Source organism: Oxyura jamaicensis, chromosome 12 (genome assembly GCF_011077185.1).
Source record: "Oxyura jamaicensis isolate SHBP4307 breed ruddy duck chromosome 12, BPBGC_Ojam_1.0, whole genome shotgun sequence".
Lineage (NCBI taxonomy): Eukaryota > Metazoa > Chordata > Aves > Anseriformes > Anatidae > Oxyura > Oxyura jamaicensis.
This window is the reverse complement of record NC_048904.1, coordinates 2332864-2352162: the sequence shown is the minus strand read 5'-3', so window position 1 is coordinate 2352162 and position 19299 is coordinate 2332864. Positions and strand designations below refer to the sequence as shown.

Sequence of the window (19299 nt, the reverse complement as noted above, 5' to 3'; positions counted from 1 at the left end):
TCAGGTAGTACCATGAATTTTTATTCTGGGCTTCTTCAGATTGTCTCTTTGGTCTGGAACACAAGTCCTATGAGGAGCGGCTGAGGGATCTGTGGTTGTTTAGTCTGGAGAAGAGGAGGCTCAGGGGACACCTTATTGCTCTCTACAGCTACCTGAAAGGAAGGTGCGGGGAGCTGGGGGTCGGCCTCTTCTCGCAGGTAACTAGTGATGGAACAAGAGGGAATGGCCTCAAGTTGCGCCAGGGGAGGTTTAGGTTGGAAATGAGGAGATATTTCTTCTCAGAAAGAGCGGTCAGGCCTTGGGACAGGTTGCTCAGCGATGTGGTGGCATCACCATCCCTGGGGATGTTCAAGAAAAGGTTGGACGTGGCGTGTAGGGACATGGTTTAGTGGGTGACATTGGTGGTGGGGGGATGGTTGGAACAGACCATCTTGGAGGTCTTTTCCAACCTTTATGATTCTATGTTAATAGCACTCAGAGGACATGAATCCTAGTTACAAAAATAAATAAATAAATAAATAAAAATAAAATTGAATTTTAATGGAAATACATATCATCCTTTCTAAATATTATGAGAACCATATGAATCATAGTCATTCTATTATTCCAGTTAGGTTTCATTAGTGTTCTAGTGTCATTCTGTGCCTGTCACGTAGTCATCACAGTAACTTTGAAAAAATAATTTAAAAAAAATAAAAACATTTAATCATGACCAAGGTCTGGAGTCTAATACAGACTGCTAATTAATTATATGGCCAAGGTACAAGGATTCAGAGCATTACATCTTTTCTCTTGAAAATTGCCATCCAGGTTTCAACAGCCGTTCTGACAGTGGTCCCGGGGACCCATTCTGCACCCTCCAGAATCTGCTCTGCATGATGCTCACCAAAAATCCTGACTCATCCTCATGTGATAACATTTGCAGAGTTCTCATTTTATAATGACTATGCTCAAACTGACACACAAACAAGAATGACCTACCACACAGTATTGTCTTGCTGCTTCATTTAGACGGCTGCAGACTGATCACATCACCAGTCCCTTATCTCTTTAGCCACCAACTTGAGACCTCAACTATTTTTCTATGGGGAGCACAGAGTCCTTTTTGTATGCAGCAAAATATAGTCTTTATTATTATTATTTAACCAGCAGAACTAACTGAAAAGTTTGATAACAGAAAAAAAAAAAAAAAAAAAGTTAAAAATTGACACTGAGTTGAGGAGCACAGCAATATAAAGATGCAGTGCAGAACTGACTCCTTCAGACCATATGTGAATACTGCTTCACAGGTAATTTCACAGACTCAGGTTAAGCTGTTTCTCAGTTCCAGTGAGATTACACCCATTTCCCATAAGACTAATAACAACAGGTCCTACTTTCATAAATCTCTTTGGTACATGACTGTGCCATACAAAGGTGAGATAGTATAGAGGAGGAATAATTCAACACTCCCACTTCTAAGTGTCACCTACAGAGAGCAGATCTCTACTTTTTAGGCTTAAGGACAGAATATTTTAATTAGAGACAATAAAATCTCTACAACTGCCAAATAGATTTATCAAAATGCATTTGCTAAGAGCTACAGAAGATTAAAAAGGGGGAGTTAAAAATATTCAGTATCTCTGAAAATGTCACTAGACAGTTGGAGCTGGAGAGGATTCCAACCAGCTTTTCTTGTCAATAATACCATAGCAATTATGGGCCAAGCATATTTAATAGCTGTTAAATTAACTGCTAACGTGTCTGATAAATGATAGCCTAGTTGAGTACATTACCCAAATTCAGCTACTACAAACCCTACAACGAAAAAAAGTAAAATGCTTTTTCAAGCCTTGGACTTGCTAGGAACTGACAACATGCTATATTTATAGCTTTGCTTCAAAGTTGCCCCTGTGTCACCTCTTAACCGTGCTTATACTTGGACAAAATAATTGTGCCTACCCTGGCAAGCTGTAACACCCCCTGAACAATTACTACGGTACACCCATCCACTAGAAACACTGCAGGTGAGGTTTCAGCATTCAAAAAAAGATTCAAGGAATGTTTTTTTTTCATTTTATGTTCATTCTTCTACTTTTGTTGTAGATTTTCCTCAGGGTAAGAAGAGATACAGATATATCTTTGCTCTCATAATACATCATTTCTTTGATTTTCCAAGGACTATAATAACAAAACTTTATTTTTTTCTCAAAGTGTTTTCCAGCCCACCAGTCTAAAATGAGGCAGAGAAGGCCACTAGGAATCAAGATGGATGAGGAATTCCTATAAAGTCCAATTAAATGTTTGGTGTGTGGTGTGTCAGGACAATTAACTTGAAAGCGTGCACGGTGTCAATGGGATTTCATAAGACAAAAGTTAATTATCAATTCAATATGTTCCTAAGTACAGTCAAATGCAAAATTCAGTGACCTTTAGCATTAAGACTGGAAGCCTAACTTGTGCTTAATTTGTGATTACCCACATCTGGTTGTCCATATGCTTTTCCATGGAAACTAAAAATGGATTCAGTCACCAATTATGTCTGCTTTAATAAAAAAAATAAAATAATTGTGAACTCAAAACCAAAAGTTACCAATGAGGATTCAGTGCAGTTTAATGCTGAGAACGGTATGAATTTTCACCACATTCCACTGACGACTGGTCAAAGGACTTTAAAAAAAATCACAGATTCATACATTTTTACAATGATCACCACAGTTCCACTCTTATATCCACTCGGTAACCTTTTAACATCCACTGTATGAAAAAAGCTGCAGTGATATGGTATACGATAGCGAATTTTATTTGATGTGTCAAAGCACTTAAGTCTAAGTCTGCATTTTCAGGCAGACCGCTTCTGCAGTCCAAGACCTATATATCTTCTGCCCAAATCCATCTAGAGTACCTATTGAAGTGAACTGCACATCCTTCCTGCACAACTAATTTTCCTTCCCTCCTTGCAGATAGGGCATGGTCTTGGTCCTCATTTGTGAGACTGACTAAGGCCAAATTCCCAAGTACTCCTGCTGTAAAGCAAGAACAGCAAAGCGTCTAGACCTGCTTTCACAAGTGCAACCTGTTCACAAGCATAGGTCCAACAGCTTTGCATTTATTGCACTGAGCAACACAACTGCAGCTTTCCCTTCACAGGGCTTGCTTATGCAAAAATCCTACCTATCTAGGTGATAAAGGGGTAGGTAGCAATGCTTCTGCATCACCTCTTTACAAGTGTAAGGTCTGGCAAAAGACCTTTATGCTTTGTATTCTGTGTTTGTTTATATTCTACACTGTCTATATACTGGACACTGTTAAATTTAAATAGCAAAAAGGTTTGCTTAAAAAAATAACATTTTAAAACGTAATTTTTATTGTTTTGTTTCTTACTTTAGGCTTACTTTACTGGACTGCTGTAATTGTTGGTTATGTTGGTTTTTTTTTGTGAATGTTCCTCTACCTCAGATCCGTATGTTAATTGTTTTCGTGTGCACTCTTTGTGTACAGGTGGGAGATGAGTCTAGAGAGAAAACGCAGTGCAGTGAGACTGAAAACTGGAGCACACTGATGGTGACAGAACTCCCCCAAAACAACCAACAAAACAAAAACCAAGAAAACGTAACAAAAACACCTAGCTTTTAATTTTGTCAACAATATTAGTTAAGAGCTTTCTAAAATACGTTTTATCTGCAGTCCTCCCCAGACTAACACGCACTAGGGCTCGTGGCCCACACCGGTGTTACGGCCGAGGTGCTGGTGCACGACCAGGCTGTCCGTGAGGGGCAGCCGCGGCCCGGGGCCACCAGGTCCCTAACTCGGCAGGAGCACTTCGTGGGCTCCTCCCTGCTTACTCCAGCCTCACAGACGGGATTTATCGAGTTTTCAGCCCGCCTGCCTGCCTTCGCTGCCCCGGTCGCGCCGGCGGCGGCCTGGAAACCCGGCCCTGGGGCGGTGTGTTGTGTGTGAGGGGCGGCGGCCGCCGCGCCTCCTCCTTCCCCCCCCAGTGGAAACTTTCCCCTGGGCGGCCGGGCGGAGCCGGGCCCGTCCCTCCCGGGCGGCCGGGACAAAAGGGGCTCCGTCCGCGGGCGGCAGCGGCCTGACCTGGGCCGCTCGGGGGAGCCGCGATGGACTCCGGCGGCGAGAGCGTCGAGCTCAACGGGCAGGCGGAGGGCGCGGAGCCGGCGGCCGAGCGGGTAGGGCCGGGCAGCAGGGCCGGGAGGATCCGGGGGGAGCGGGCAGGGGCTGCCGGGGGGCTCGGCGCCGTTAACAAGGCATAAACGGCGCCCTTCACGTATCTTTAACCCTCCTCCTCCAGCTCGGCCCCTTCTCGGGGTGGGGATGCCGCTGCCAGCCTCCCAGTTTGTTTTGATTCAAAGATAGGCTTGCAAAAGACGGAACGAATCCTTTTGAGCCCCGGTGACTGCTTCGTTCCGAAACTGCCAGGCGGCCTCCCCGCACAAAATCCCTGTACAGAGATGGATTTCTTCCTGGGGAGGGTTTTTTCATACAGGTGATGTAGGAGGGGATGGAGAAGATCAGAGATGTCCACACAGGAGATACGGGAGGAGCTGCCTCGGGGCTGGGGCTGCGTGCTGGTGTTTCCATATACCCGAACAAAACCCCAGTAAAAACAAGAAGAGAAGAGCACAGCTTTTTACTACTCCATATAGTCAAAACACGCCTAGAGACGTTCACTGGAAAGCATTTTATCCCATATTCTGTTTACACATAAAGGATGTTTTCCAAGTATGCCACTCCTCTGAAAAGCCAAACTGGTAAAAGAGCATCTTTCATGTTGTTTTGGAAGAGACTAAACTCTAAAAAGCAGCTCTTATTCCAGCCTAGGAGTGCCACATAGAAGCAGTTATACTCAACCACCATCTACGTCACAAGTGAAACTTCTGGTTAGAGGCGGACAGCAGGGACTGTGCAGCAGGTCTGTCCTTCCTGCCCTTCCCCATGGCCCCTGCAGACACGAATGCCAGACCAGAAAAAAATGTCTGGTTTTAATGAATCCTGGAAAGTACCTAAAGCGAATCAGTGCTGGGACATGAATGTGAAAGCTGAAAAGATTTCCTTCAAGGCCCTGAATTCCTAGCAATTAATTTTTAAACAGTTGAGATTGCATCACAAGTACAAGTAATAGGGACTTTTTTTTTAGTCGTGGTCTGCTCTAAGAATTTTTGTGACTTTCCTGTTTTGCTTCATCTCTGGTTGCAAGCGACCATCGTTATATCTTTCCCATAAAAACTGGAAGTATAAGCAGTGAGACATTACCATATTGCAATGACTCTTTTTTCATTTTCTAAGAGACATTCAAAGGAGGATATACAAGGTGAAACAAATGGGGACAAAGTTCTTGAAAAACAAGTTTTGAATAGTAGAGCTGATCAAGTCTGCAATTCACACAAAGAGAAGAACGCCCCAGCTCTGCAGCCAGCTGAGCCTGGGGATGCCACAAAGCCATGGGTCCTCACCCTGCGGTTACTGGCATCAAAAGAGCATAGGTGCCTGCTCTTAGGAATGCTGCAGCGTATTTTTGGCAGGCCTGAAGTGCTCACTGCCCTTCCTAGCATCTGTCTTCTCTGCTAAATACATTCTCTTGTTCATCATACTCTTGCTGATTACCTTTTAGGCTAACTGATACAAGATGCAGGTATGGCTGTCTTATCTTCAAAACATTGTAGAAGTGCATGAGTTTTAGGAAAAAATAAGTTGAGCCCACTGATATTCTGAATGAGTTGTCACACTCATTCTAGATGTGGTTTATTTTAACTCAGCCGTTAATTTGAATAATTTTTTCTCACCAGCTGTCACGTTTTTAGGAGCAAGAAACTCACGGCTTCTAGTACTGGCTCGGCCTGGCACATCTCGTTGTGTAATGGGAATAATTACAGTTGGCAGAAGTGCTTGGCCTTTTGTGCAAAGGATCTGTTCATACAAATGCAGATAGTAACAGTTTTTTCATATTCCTGTGTTTGCTTTCTTTATTCTTGCTCCATATTGAAACAGTCTAGAGCTGCCATGCTGTGAAAGCTAGTTTAGTGTTTCCGTGTTAATGACAAATGCCAGCTGAAATAGTTAAAGAACTATGAAAAAGGTGAGCAAGAAATGGGTAGCAGAAGAGAACAGCTGTGAAGTATTTGGCTTGTATTATCAAATTGTTGCTAAAAATGTATTCAAGATTATATGTTAATTCATAAGTAATTTGGGGACATGGCAGTTTCTTGGCATTATAGTGCAAGTAACAAACTTGAGATTTGTAGTAACCTAGTTCTACTGCATATAGAATGAAATGGCCTATGCCAAAGCAGCTTGTATTACAGATTTAAACTCCCCTATCAGTGATAATTATTTGTATTTACGTAGCTAGGACAAACAGTGATTTAGCAGCACAAGACAGGCAGCGGTGTTATAAGACTCAGTCACTGGAATACACAGTAGTAATGCAAGACAAATTAGGACTGAAGACATCTTCTATTTAAATGGCTGTACAGATGAGTTTAATTTATAACTTCATTTCATAAAGTCATCAGGTGTGCTGATTATTCAAGTCATTAAATGAGTAAAATATTCTGACTTGGTCCTGGAACATGTATAGCTTTAGGAAAACAGTGCTCTGCCCTGAGCTAACATGACTGTACTTCTCCCTTATTCATACTAGGTGTTTAGCAATCAGCAATCAGCACGGCGACCACTTTTTAAAGTCATACTTGCATTTTCTGTTTTTCCATATACAGTGTGGTTCTTCTTAATTACAGGCCTTTAAAGATGCTAGATAATCAATGCTGTCTATGAACACAGGCTGAGGTGGGTTTGTGTTTTTCCATTACCTGCAACCACACTGTGTCGAGATGCGCTCCCAGCAGTCTCACAAGCTAGGTAGTGTTATGCTAGGTTAGTACTTGAATGGACACATCTCCCTCCCTCCCCTGGATGGAATTCCTACAGGAAATGTAACTGATGATTCAGTGCCAGATTTAGGGATTTTTTTTTTATGAGTCAGTGCTCAGTTGAACAAGTGCTCTAAAGTTTTACTGGGGGAGAAGAATTCACATCTTTCCAAGTAGGGGTACAAAGTATCTAATCATCCAGTGTACAACTGGTATAGCTTCAAATATTTTTCTTAGAAGAAGATTTCATTTCTTTGTAGAATATTTTCTCAAATTTTCTAGATAATAAAATTCTCTGAAACAGGGGAAGTCTGACTTCAGTGGCTACGTATTGACCCATTACCTTTCTACTACACGGGTGATGGAGATGTAGACAAATCCTACATCTGTCGTTATTAATAAATAACTATATCGAGTTAATAGTTCAATTCTACAACTTCAGGGTTAACCTTAGAAAAAATAAAAGTTCTGAAATTGTGTTCCATTTTAGTTACAGAATCACAGAATCACAGAATTTCTAGGTTGGAAGAGACCTCAAGATCATCAAGTCCAACCTCTGACCTAACACGAACAGTCCCCACTAAACAAGTTCTGCATAATTTCTTTTGTACCTGATCCTTTTCATAACATTACTGGAATTTTGTGCTGAAAAAGGTCTGGAAAAGTTTGCCAAACAGTGTTTTCTTAAAGATGAATACCTAAAAAAATTAGAATAATTTTTAAGCAAGAGGTTTTTACTATCTTTAGTCAGGAAGACTTGCAAAACACAAAGAACAATTCACTGAGGTCAGCATGACACAGCCTTATATTTGCACTTTTTGTTACTTAGCATGTTTCCATTATTTCAAAATTAGGATCGTCCCTAAATGCAAGGGTTTAAGGAAGCATGCTCGGTGCCATTACAAACCCAGAGATTATACCAATCAGTAACCAGACCCATCTCACTTTGAATCAAGGCTGTTTGACTATTAAGTGCCTAAAAACTGTCCTACAATTGCAGCAATCACTAACCTAAAACAGAAAGAAAACAGAATACAGAATTAGAGCAAGCCAAAGATTTTAAGACTATTTCAGACTAGGTGTATTGAAGGTGAGGAACCTTCTGACAGCGTAAGGCAGGTGTCATTAATCAGAAGCACAGGTCTTAGAAACCTTGTCCTGAATGCATAAACAATAATTAGGGTTGTTTTCCTGATCATCCCATACAAAACTGTGGATCCCCTGTGTTTAATAAAGGCATTCTACTACAAAATGTTTTAAAATTAGAATAGCATGAAAATATTTAGTGCAAACACCTGCATCTGTATATTAAAATAAGTATTTGTATATTTTAGGAACCCAGATATGACCTGCCAGGCCTGACATGCAAAACAGTTGAGCTCTGGGTCCTGCAGTCCCAGCGGATACTAAGTAGCTGCAATGACTATGGCAAATCAAGATTCGAGGTAGTCAGGGTATACTTCTGATTTATGCCTTGCAGTTTCTCCTTCTGGGTATAATTTTGGGAAGTTGAACATTGCTAACTGCAAAATACCGTTATTCTAGGTGATTCAATAAGAAAACAGTAATCAGTCCTATGCTAGTGCAGATACCTGGTAATTCCATTCACAAGAGCAGTCCCACTAAATTCGGTGTTCATAACAGATCTGGCTCTTAACTTGGAAACTTCAAGGTCCTATTAGCTCAGGCAATATTTGTCTCAGATTGTTATTTTTTTGAGACTTAAAGTAATACATTTAGGAATATATATATATATATGTTAGAAAAAAATTAAGAAGCTCAGTGGAGTACTTAGGAACATCCCAGAAGAGGAATGAATCCTAAAAATTTGCAATTTTAAAAGTTTTAAAATACAAGTGCAAAATAGTCATTTTCATTACTGTTTTCTTCCCCTGTGAATCCCAGATGACAGGCATGTAAAAAACTCCACCTGTCTGCTCCTGACAGACTAACTGGTACCATTTTGGGGAACTCAGAGTTCAAGTTGAACAAGAAAACAAATTGCTCCTGGACTTCCCTTTTTTGTCAGACTTCCAACACCTTAATTTGACTACTTCAGCAGTCACTAGTGTTTGATAAATACCCTGTTCTGCAAACAGCCATATAAATTTTGTCACTAGTAATGATTTACTGCTGTAATAGAAGCAGAAATCCTTACTATAACAAGACACTATATTTAGCAAAGATACTTCATTATTTGTTTTCAGATGTTTCCATTTTCAGCACTGTTCCCTTCCTGTTAAATCATCAGGTGTGCCTTAGAAGTGATTCATCAAACTCAGCATCTAAGGACATCTACCTCAGTGCCCTTTTTATTTATTTTTAAATAAAAGTAATGAATAAATCCTTTATGTGTTCTGTAGGGACTCGGTTATTCCAGGTGTACTGTTAAAACAAGTAGTAAAGCAAAGCCTGGACCAAAGCAGTTGTCACTAGGACTACCTGTCCAGTAGCGCTCAATGCTGGCGTGAAGGAAGAAACATCAGGTTTGATCTTTTAGAAGCAAAAACACGCCAACTTCTGATGCAGCATCCTAGCTTCACCCTTGCAAACTGCAGTGTGCCGGGCAAGCAGACGGAGCCTGCTGCCTTAGAGGTGCTGAGCTGCGTGAGATCAAGCTCTTCCAAGATTGCTGTAATCCAGGGGAACAGGACCTGAGATCGGGCTGTTGTTGACAGGAGCAGGATACAGCAGCTCCAGCCACATACAGCTCAGCTGCTGGCGCCTGTGAACACATGCTGGTTTTCCTCAGCCTCCCTTGGCAACACCAGCTGCAGGGATCAGCTCGTCTGTAGCAGGCAGTCTGACTGCTGAGAGCCAGGTCAGGTGCTGTGATTGCATCACAGCTGAGGTAGGTTGCAGGGCTGCCCTTGCATGGCACACATGCTGATCTCTTGCCAAGCGACACCCGCAGGAAAGCTGTACTTTGCATGCACCACAGGAAGTCTCCAGAAGCTTCACTCCGTCTGCATGCATCCCCCTGGGTGAGAATAGCACAGCACGGTACCGCAGACTGCACGTGTGGCTGCACGCCTGGGATCTCCCTGAAACCATAAAGCCACGTAACAAAGTCCCCATGTAATTTCTGTTGTACAGGACTGTCATTAACCTGGGGTTAAGGCAACAGTTCTCCTTTCATTGCCTGTCTATATTTTGCTATCCAACATGTAGTCTGTTGTTAAGAGCTGCTGGCGAGTACTGACTGCATGTGTTTTAGTGCTTGGGGCAGTTGCCTTCAAGTTCTTCCAGAAGTCAATGCTAATTTGCATTTTGTTGGGTTTTATGGTTTTCCATCGCAAGACAGGAGGCTCCATTTATTAAAAAACATGAAATGATTATTTCTGAGGCTTTCATGATTGCACATCCTTTTTTCCTGGCAGGAGGCTGAAAAAACCCTCTGTGCAGTAGAACCGAGGGCTCAGTCCTCTGTGCACTCCCTTCTGACTGAGAACTGCTCTGCCATCAGGAGCACTGGCTGAAAGCCTCCTAGCAGAGTAAAATGCTGGGTTTGGGAATCCAAAGTAGTAAATAACTGTGTTTTGGTGCTAGTAATAAGTTTTGCCTTAGCAAGGAAGCCTTCTCATTTTATCAGAGTTCAGAAGTGACTCAACTTTTGCTTCCACAACAGTTCAAACGCTGTGGGCTACCGCGTACAACCCGGCCATGCAGAAACTGAGGATTAGCAAACAGCAAGGTCCTGACTATGCAGCAGTGTCTCTGCCCCAGAAGAGATCATGTTCTGTTGTTTACACAGTGTCACAGCCAGAGATGTAACAAAGGACGATGCAGCCCAGACTGCTTGCTCTTCTGTATCACCAAAGAGAGCCAAGTCAACCTTACATCACATTTCTGCATTGAGTGGAAACGGTCATCGGGCCTTCACTGTGGTCCCCTTCCCTCGGGATTAAGACCAGAGCCACAGCTACCTGTGCAGTGCTTGCCTGTGTTACATACATATTGCACCCCAGTAAACGGGGATATCTTAGAGTGAGTGTTCTTGGCAGGAAGTAAGTAAGTAGCTACTAGGCCTAGGAAAAATCCTTCCTCTAACAGGAACGTACAACAGAGTAGATGATATTACTTCTGCAGTGTACCAAGAAGAGTTTTTAAACTCCTGCACAGAAATCAAATTTTACTGTTACATGCAATTCCCCACCCTTTTACATATTGTGTAGGCAAGAGTAAAGTGCATTTGTTTTTTTTCACTATATGATAAACAGTACAGAAATCTTAGCCTAGATTTTTCTCCTGGATACTACCAGCATATTTCATGCTGCTCTTTGTGAGGAAAAATGCACCCACAGCTGTTGTGGTGCTTGTGGTGGATGCTATACTGGAATTACGGTATTTGTAAGTAGCCAAATGTTAGAGCAGTTTAATGGAGCTGGGGGTGGTAACAGGAGACTCTTTGGGGAGAGGAATGGTGACAAAGTGGGGACAGACCCCTAAGCCAGGCAAATTTCATTTTTAGGTTGTGGGATACAGACAAAACAAATGTGTGTCTAGTTCTTCCTTCCTGAAGCTGGTATCCATTTCAGAGCCATTCTCTTCCCTGAGCAGGGTCTGAGTAAACAAGCTGTCTGCATGAAGCTACGGTTACGTGGTTTCATTCCCCTTGCAGAAAAATCCTGGTGCTGCCCCATGGTATTTTTCTCTCAGTAAAATATTTAGACTGAGGTTGGTTACAGCGTGTCTGGTGAAAATAGGTCAAGCAGGGCATTTGAATGCCCTGGAAAAACTGGGAATGTTTGCTCTATGCATCAATGTGTCCTATTCCAAAGAATGCTTTTAGGTCTGGACAGTGGCAAACCTGGCTTTGAAGTTGGAAATTTGATGGTAATTAGAGCTGCTGAAGAAAGCTATTAGAGGGTGTTTTCTGCATTTCTCCTTAATGAGAGACTTTCTCCACAGTATTTTCTGGCAAGTGTGAAAATATTTGTGCAGTAACAAAATCTCTAAGAAGCAGGTCTGAAGAAGTCAGCTAGAATAAGCATACTCTTATATTTGTATATTAGTTTTAAAAATAAAGTCTAGGAGCAAGATCAGTAAGAAGACTGCTCAGAGACTTCAGAAGGGCATCACACCTCATTTTCCTTCATCGAAGAGTTATGCATCTAGGTCTAGCCTAGGTACTCAAAGCTGCATCTAACCCTAGAAGTAAGACCCCTTGGAGACATGCTATTGAATTCCAGGTCATTTGAATCATCATCAGGAAGTGCACATTTAACCATCCCTCCAGGCTTAGCAGCTCTGGTTTTGCCCTGCAGTAGGTGTTTCCTTTCCTGTTTGTTTGCTGGGGAGTTCAGAAAAAGTCTGCTGATGAGAAAATGGAAAGAAAAGTTACCCTGTTAGTTGGGCAGTGCTTGGTAACCACCAGCTGTATGATATTTCAACAGAAAAACAGTTCTCTGTGCATGGACCTGGACAGTAGCAAGGCAGAATAAGAAGCTGCAGGAAAAGAGGTCAACCAAAGCTCTTAGAGTGGCCAACTCCCACATAAATCCTCAAAATAGGACTCATGAGTAATTAAAGAATTATGTAAATGGGTGATGATGTCTGCAGAGAGTGAATTTAATCAATATTTGTAGTTTTGAGTATGCCTTTGGGAGTAAGTTATTTACAGCAATTTGTTGGGGTTTTTTCCTCCCAACTTTTCTCAGTGCAAACTTCTCAGCTTTTCCAGACTTTCCTTTTCTCAGGGTAGAAACAGGGATTGCTTAGAAGAAAGCTGGAGAAAGTGTAGCTACCAAAGTCTAGCACAAGCACAGTCTACTGGCGTGTTATCAGATGGAGGTCAGTGGTAACAGTGAAAGAGAAGCACTGACATTCTCGGTCCTGTTGTTACTCCATCAGTATCACTACAGAAATCAGCTGATGGGCTAAGCCATCTCTGGCGCACTACGCCAATTAAAGTAGATGTGAATAACCTTTCTTCCTCTCCCAATTTTAGCACAGACCATCACAGTGGTTCCAGAGAAATAGACCTATGAATATCAACCACTACGCAAACAAGAAGAGTGCTGCAGAGAGCATGCTGGATGTTGCACTGCTGATGGCCAATGCATCCCAGCTAAAAGCTGTGATGGAGCAAGGACCTTCTTTCTCATTCTACATTCCGCTTATTGTTCTCATCAGCCTGTCACTCACACTGCAAGTTATGGTGGGAATACTCCTGATATTCCTTGGTATGTAGCAACAGCAAGAACCACAGAGGTATTTTTTTAATAGGATGCAACCTGTGTATATAGATTTTCTATTGGTAAAAATAGACCATTGTATTTGAAAGCGTTTACCTCAGAATTGATTAAATTTTCTTTAAGGCCATAGAAATACTGTAACAAAACCAGCAGAGGCAGCTTTACATGAAATCTTCAGTTTCGATCAACTTCCTCATATTCATTTGTCAAGAGCATGCATATTTTTCTCTCCAGAAGGCCTGAAGGAGGAAGGAATGTGATGAAATACCATAAAAGAAACATTAGTGGGTCAGACACTGATCATGCACTTTGCCTAGTTTCATAATATTGTTTCTGGCAAAACTTGTTACTTAATCTTATGACCAAAATATATTTTTTCTGTATCAGTCATATTCTTACATCACTTATAATATCGTGAACATGAAACTTTGGAAAAAAAGTGAAGGCAGAATTGTGCATCTCCATGCTGGCGTTGTATATTGTCTTTAGTTTGTGCATCTGTGATCAAATCAAAGGTTTGATTTAACACCAGTTTAAAAAAAATCTTAGTTTTAAATTTAGGAAATTATTCAAAGCATCCTAAGTCTCTAGGCAATGAATGATAGGAATATACTTATTGCTCATTTTTCAAACCGATGTTAAACTGAAGTTAAAGCTAAAAAGAAAGATAGACTAGCTGGAGTAAAATTTCACCCTAAGAACATACCATAACTTTAGTCAAAAATATGAAGTGACATACAATATCAGAATACACTCTGAGCAGCTTCCTAGGCCTACCAACGCTACAAGGTGATAGCCAGTGTTCACAGATGGCTTTTGTGAAGTTACAGGCACCACCTTTCTTTTGCTCTGTGTTCCAGTTTTTAGCTCAACTGAAAACAGCAGCCTTGCATTCAAGAAGGAAGTTCCCAGGAAACAAGGATGCATCTGGCTTGTAATATTGATATGCAGCTGACATTGCTTTTTTTTTTCTTTCTTACAAAAGAGATTGAATACAGCTGTGTCTGCATTTGGTAAAGTTGGCACAAGGGCAAAATCCAGGTCCTGACACAGGGAGATTCCAGAAAAGAATTGGAAAAAGCAAGTTGATGATATTGGGGAAGGTGTTTCCTCTTGGAGTAAAGCAGCATTGAGGCTTTAACTCACCCAAAGTAAATTAAATTCTTCATTAGATTACATTCTGCGGTGCTGACAGGGGCTTTATGTTAAAAACAAAGTTTACCTCCTGCAGAAGAGCCAGAACCTACATGTCTACGTATGTGCCTTTCAGAAGGAGCTCAAAGTTTTATTTATGTTACTGAAAACTTGTCAGGTAGAAACTTTTCCCTCTCCTTTCTTGTACATGCACTCACAAGTTCCAATGAACTATATGCACCTAAGAACTAAGCATCTTAAAAAAATACACAAAAACCAGTCTCAGACCATGCTCCAGAATTTATCGGCATTCATCCCACCAGCAAAGCAATTTAGCAGAGGGTCTGAGCTGCAACACTGTTAACTGCAGGAAAACAGCAGAGAAAAATCCTGTTTTTCTGCATGATGAGAGCCAAGCACAGCCCGCCCCCCCCTTTCTTACCGCTCTATACAAGCACTTGTTATAGTCTATCATCAAGTCTATTATCAGCCCAACGTAACTCATCTGTTGGTTTTCACAAAGCCTGGAATCAAAGTTTAAACTAGACAGTATCTCCCTTGTGTGGTCCTCCCTAACTCCTATTAGCAGTTTAATCGAAGAACTGCAAGAAACAGAAGAACATGTTTACACAGCTGATGCTATCTATAAAAAGTATTGCAGCTACACTGCTTTGAAACCTTCCTCTGTTTCACAGATAATGCCCTTGTTTTCTGAAAACAGAATTGGTGCAAAAGCTGTACCTATCAGGGGAAAAAGCTGTACAGCTAGGGAAGGGCACCGTACCCAAAGATCCAGCACTCAGGGATAGGGCTGTGGCATTTCCACTGCAGGAACTTTAATTTCATTCCATCCTCTAAGGGCTTCAGGCTTCATGTATTCATGCCTGAAATTATTTTTAAATGCTTAAAATCTGCAACAAAACTAGATTTCAAGAGATCAAGAACTTGGAAGGTTCCCAGTAATGCTGTGTACCCGTTAACTTCTCTTTGTGCGTCCACAGAGATTAGATGCTAATGACTGGAGGCTATTAGGCGCCTTGTGATTAAAGATCTTCTCCTCAGCACTTTTACTGACAGTGCAAAATCGTACTTCCCTTTTAAGTATGACTGGTACAAATAGCTCAGTGGAAGAAATTCTTGAACCATATGAATAATGAAGACTTATTCTGGATTTTGAAATATTCATATGCTTAAAACTTTTTTTTTTCCCTTTCTCTTTGAAGTAAAATATGACCTGAACAACCCTGCAAAACATGATAAGCTGGATTTCCTCAACAACCTTACAACTGGACTAGTATTCATTATAGTAGTTGTGAATATTTTTATCACTGCCTTTGGAGTGCAGAAGCCAATGGTGGAGTCGGCGTCGAAGCAGTAACTGCGAGGTGAGTGTGGGCTCTGCACCATAAGACAGGGGGAGATAGTGCAAAAGAACAGCACCCACTGTTGTGTAACTTGAAAAGCAGCTTATCTCTAAGTGAGCTTCTCTATACAGTTCTAGACTTTACAGATAAACAAGTTTACTTCAGACTGCTGCAAAAGCTGAAGCTACTAGGAACTATTGATGTTGTTCCAGTGTATTTGTAAACACAGAGTTTGAAAGTTGATGGCAGTACCTTACTTTGTCAGGGACCCCGTGCATGTGTCACAAACAGGAAGTGTAAAGATCTTCCTTCTGGCTTAGCCAATCCTTCTCCTCATTGCTGATGAAGCCATGAAGGGAAATAATGCTCTGCTTCCTCTAAATGTCCTGTTTTTGTAAGAAAGGGCTGTAATATACTGTATCCAGTCTGTTTTTAACCATTGATTTTTTAAACCTTTACCCAGGGAACTGCTAGAGCTAACGAGTCCAACAACATATCACACCACACATCATTGGAGCCCTTTAGTTCCTATGCAGGTAGTGTGGTTTTTTGTCCTCCCAAGTTGCAGGGCTTTCACTTTATGGGACATTAAACCCACAAAGACAAGTGCTAACGCTATTTGATATGCTATCACTATTTGATACATGTGGTCATTTAGAACAAGTTTATTTCCACCGGCATTTTAAAAATTACCTGATTGTACAGAAACATACATATAGAAATGGTGAGAATCAAAATAAGTGTCATAACTATAATGAGCAATTTAAAAAAAAAACTAAATTGCAGGCTTGCAACCTAAGATGCACTATGGTCCAACAATACCTGCCTTGAAAATAGCACTACTAAGTCTGCGTGGGCCAGCATTACGCTGGGTTTTTATCTTCCAAATCTCAAATCACCTTCATAAGACCTGCTGAAGGAGTTACTTGATTTTCCTGGCAAGCCACAGTACCCTGGCTACCACACAGCCCATTCCTGTAACATCTGCTTGAGTGAACTTCCAGATGAAGTCCTCTCAGGAAACTGCCTGTTAGGAAGAACTAACTCAAGGCCTTACACTGAGAGACTTTCAAACACCATTTTGCTTATATTAGCACTGCTAGAAATTTAGGGCAACTTGATTTTTATATAAATTTACTCCATGGGAAAAAAAAAAAAAAAAAAGGCATTTAAACTCCTAGTCTGAAGAGGAATGACACAGAAAAAGTTAAGAATGGAAACCAGAGAAAAGTCTGTCAGGACTCTAAACAGAACGGATGGGGATGGATTGTGGATTCCTTCTGCAATCCATAAACTCTAAGCCCAGAGGGTTTTGTGATTTAATTATGAGTAGGACCATGGAATTCCTAGTAGGAATAAGAAGTCAGTTCTCATGCAAATCTGATGAGATCACCATGACAGCATGAAGCACGGTTCTGCCTAGAGGCAGGAAATAGCACATACTGCTGGTCACGTATTGCTGTGCACAGCCAGAGCATTTCTTCACGTACATAAAGATGATCAGCATCTACTGCTGAAACTGATTGATAAGTTTGCTATGCTTCAATAATGGAGAAGCGGTTATGTTATGTAAACTTGGGTAGAGGCAAGACCAAAAGATGCTTAAAGCAAGTTTACATCTGTACAAAAACACCAGCTGTGTGATCCTGCCTTCATGCTTCTCATGCAGTTTCCTAATAAAATGACTAAATGTGGTGTCTAGAATCTGCATCTTTTTAATCCAGATTTGTTAAATTTGGAATTTTAGTTGCTTTGGATTCTTCCATCTGCTGGCTCACTTATGCATATTGTCTCTGTTAAAAATACCTGTCCATAATGATCTGAATGGAACTTGGAGAAAAAAAAAAGTGTCTTTTTTTCACAGTGGGCTTGCATAATCTCTAATCCCCAAGAGAAATGAGCATTTTCTGGCTTTACCTTTACTATGAACACTTTTCAAAAGAGAAAAGAATTCCCCCTTTAAGACAAATTTGCCATTTACCGTAATTCCTGCATTACTAACATCCCAATATCAGTTTCTCATTTCAGAGATATGAAGCATTCATTCTTCCATAGATGCCATTTGCACTTGAGCCAGTTATACTTGGACCCAAGAAAAAAATATCTGAGGACGATGACCTACAGAGGCAGCTTTCTCAGGTTTCCAACAAGCAACACATCTGCGTACCTAGAGTTTTCCAATGTGTTAATATTTATATTGTTTGGCATCTAAGGAAAGGATGATTTTGACCCACGGACATTGCTTCTCTGGACATTGTCATTTCAATTTGTAGATTAATCGTTAATCAGAAAAGTGGCATAAACTCAAACAGGTAATATCAACTGGTGGAAGTTCACTGGTTCCAGAACTTCCCATTTTCCATGCCTTTTGCTTTTGCAGCAAGCTGACACTTCCACACTGATAAGAAGCTGCAGGCCTTCAGTTCTAGCATGCCCCCATCGTCCTTCATTTCATTCACTTTGCACCAGACCGATGGTTTTCCATAGCACAGTGCTTTTCCCTTGCAGTGTTCAAAGGTAGCTGTGTCTTTTTTTCTCCCCCTCACTCCAGTTCCTTTATTTAACTGCAGCAATAAGACAACTAGAAGCAGCTGCCTATCTTTTGGCCAGTTTTTGTTCTCACAGACAGTCATGTATCGTGTTTCTTCACCTCTGGACCACAGTTCAAGCTTCCTTCTGTGTGTACATACATAACCTCAGAGCTCCGTTTTTTTGTTATTAACCATGATACTCCATATTCTGTGCATTATACATATTTCTGGAAAGTCTGATAAAACAGCTACCTTTTCTATGCCCAGCTGGAAAACCAGAGGATACAGGTGATCTTCACCTGCTAAACTGCTACTGAGAGCCTGTCAGCAATTCTAGGAGTACGTTGAAAGATGTTTATCCCTTACTTTTCCTCTTTGCAAGATATGCATTGCTGCAGTTATGTCACTCTTAAGAGTTTATGGCTAAAATCACTTTATATGTATATATATGTATAAATATCTTCTAGGTTCTTACCTGCTGGCTCAGGGACTGATACTTTTTCTAAATACACTATTGCTAGTAATGGTGTATGTTATAAGAATTTCTACAACAAAAACATTTCAGTCTTTTTTAAAATTTCCAAAGTATTACATCTGCAATCAGGAAAGTCCAAGTTTTCTAGAGCATGCTTACTTGTAGATGCAGATTTGTACTAATGCTTTTTCTTACCATGAATTTTTAAATGCTCCCTTGCACATATAGAAGTTTGACTTCTGTGTAAACATCTCATCTCATTTAAAATTTTTATTGGTAGCATTTCTCATTAGTTATATCTCAAGGACAACTGATGCACCATATCTTTATTTACATGTTCTATAGGAATTATTGGCAGAAAACAAATCAGAAACTTGTCAATTAGTAAGAGAATAGACATTTTTTGATTTTTTGGTTGCTTTATTTCTAACTTAACATGTATTTAATCAATATCTGGCAAACAATGGTTTTAATTGTGTGTATTATACAAATCTAAATATAGCTCAGAACAAGCACTGAAAGAGGTACTCGGGACAACTTTCCTTATTTATTTTTTACTAACCAGCAAACTGTTGCAGGACTATTCATACATCCTTGTGTTACAGCAGTGTCAGTGCTGTATGGTAGTGAACTGACTGGCCAAACAGCAGTGCAGAAAACCTTAAAAACATTTTGTTTTTGAAAATACATGACTGTAGGCAGAGCCCTTCCAAGCATGAAATTTGTGTATAG

The 19299-nt window shown here is 40.8% G+C and overlaps 1 protein-coding gene across 1 annotated transcript; it reads left to right on the top strand.

The window, feature by feature from the left end:
- The first annotated feature begins 3973 nt into the window (after positions 1-3973).
- On the top strand, positions 3974-19094 carry NINJ1 (ninjurin 1). Its single transcript, XM_035337681.1, has 4 exons — positions 3974-4166; positions 12817-13051; positions 15421-15582; positions 17590-19094. Exons 1-3 carry the CDS (start codon positions 4098-4100, stop codon positions 15573-15575), a joined length of 459 nt encoding a protein of 152 aa, XP_035193572.1. The 5' UTR covers positions 3974-4097; the 3' UTR covers positions 15576-15582; positions 17590-19094.
- The last annotated feature ends 205 nt before the right edge of the window (positions 19095-19299 follow it).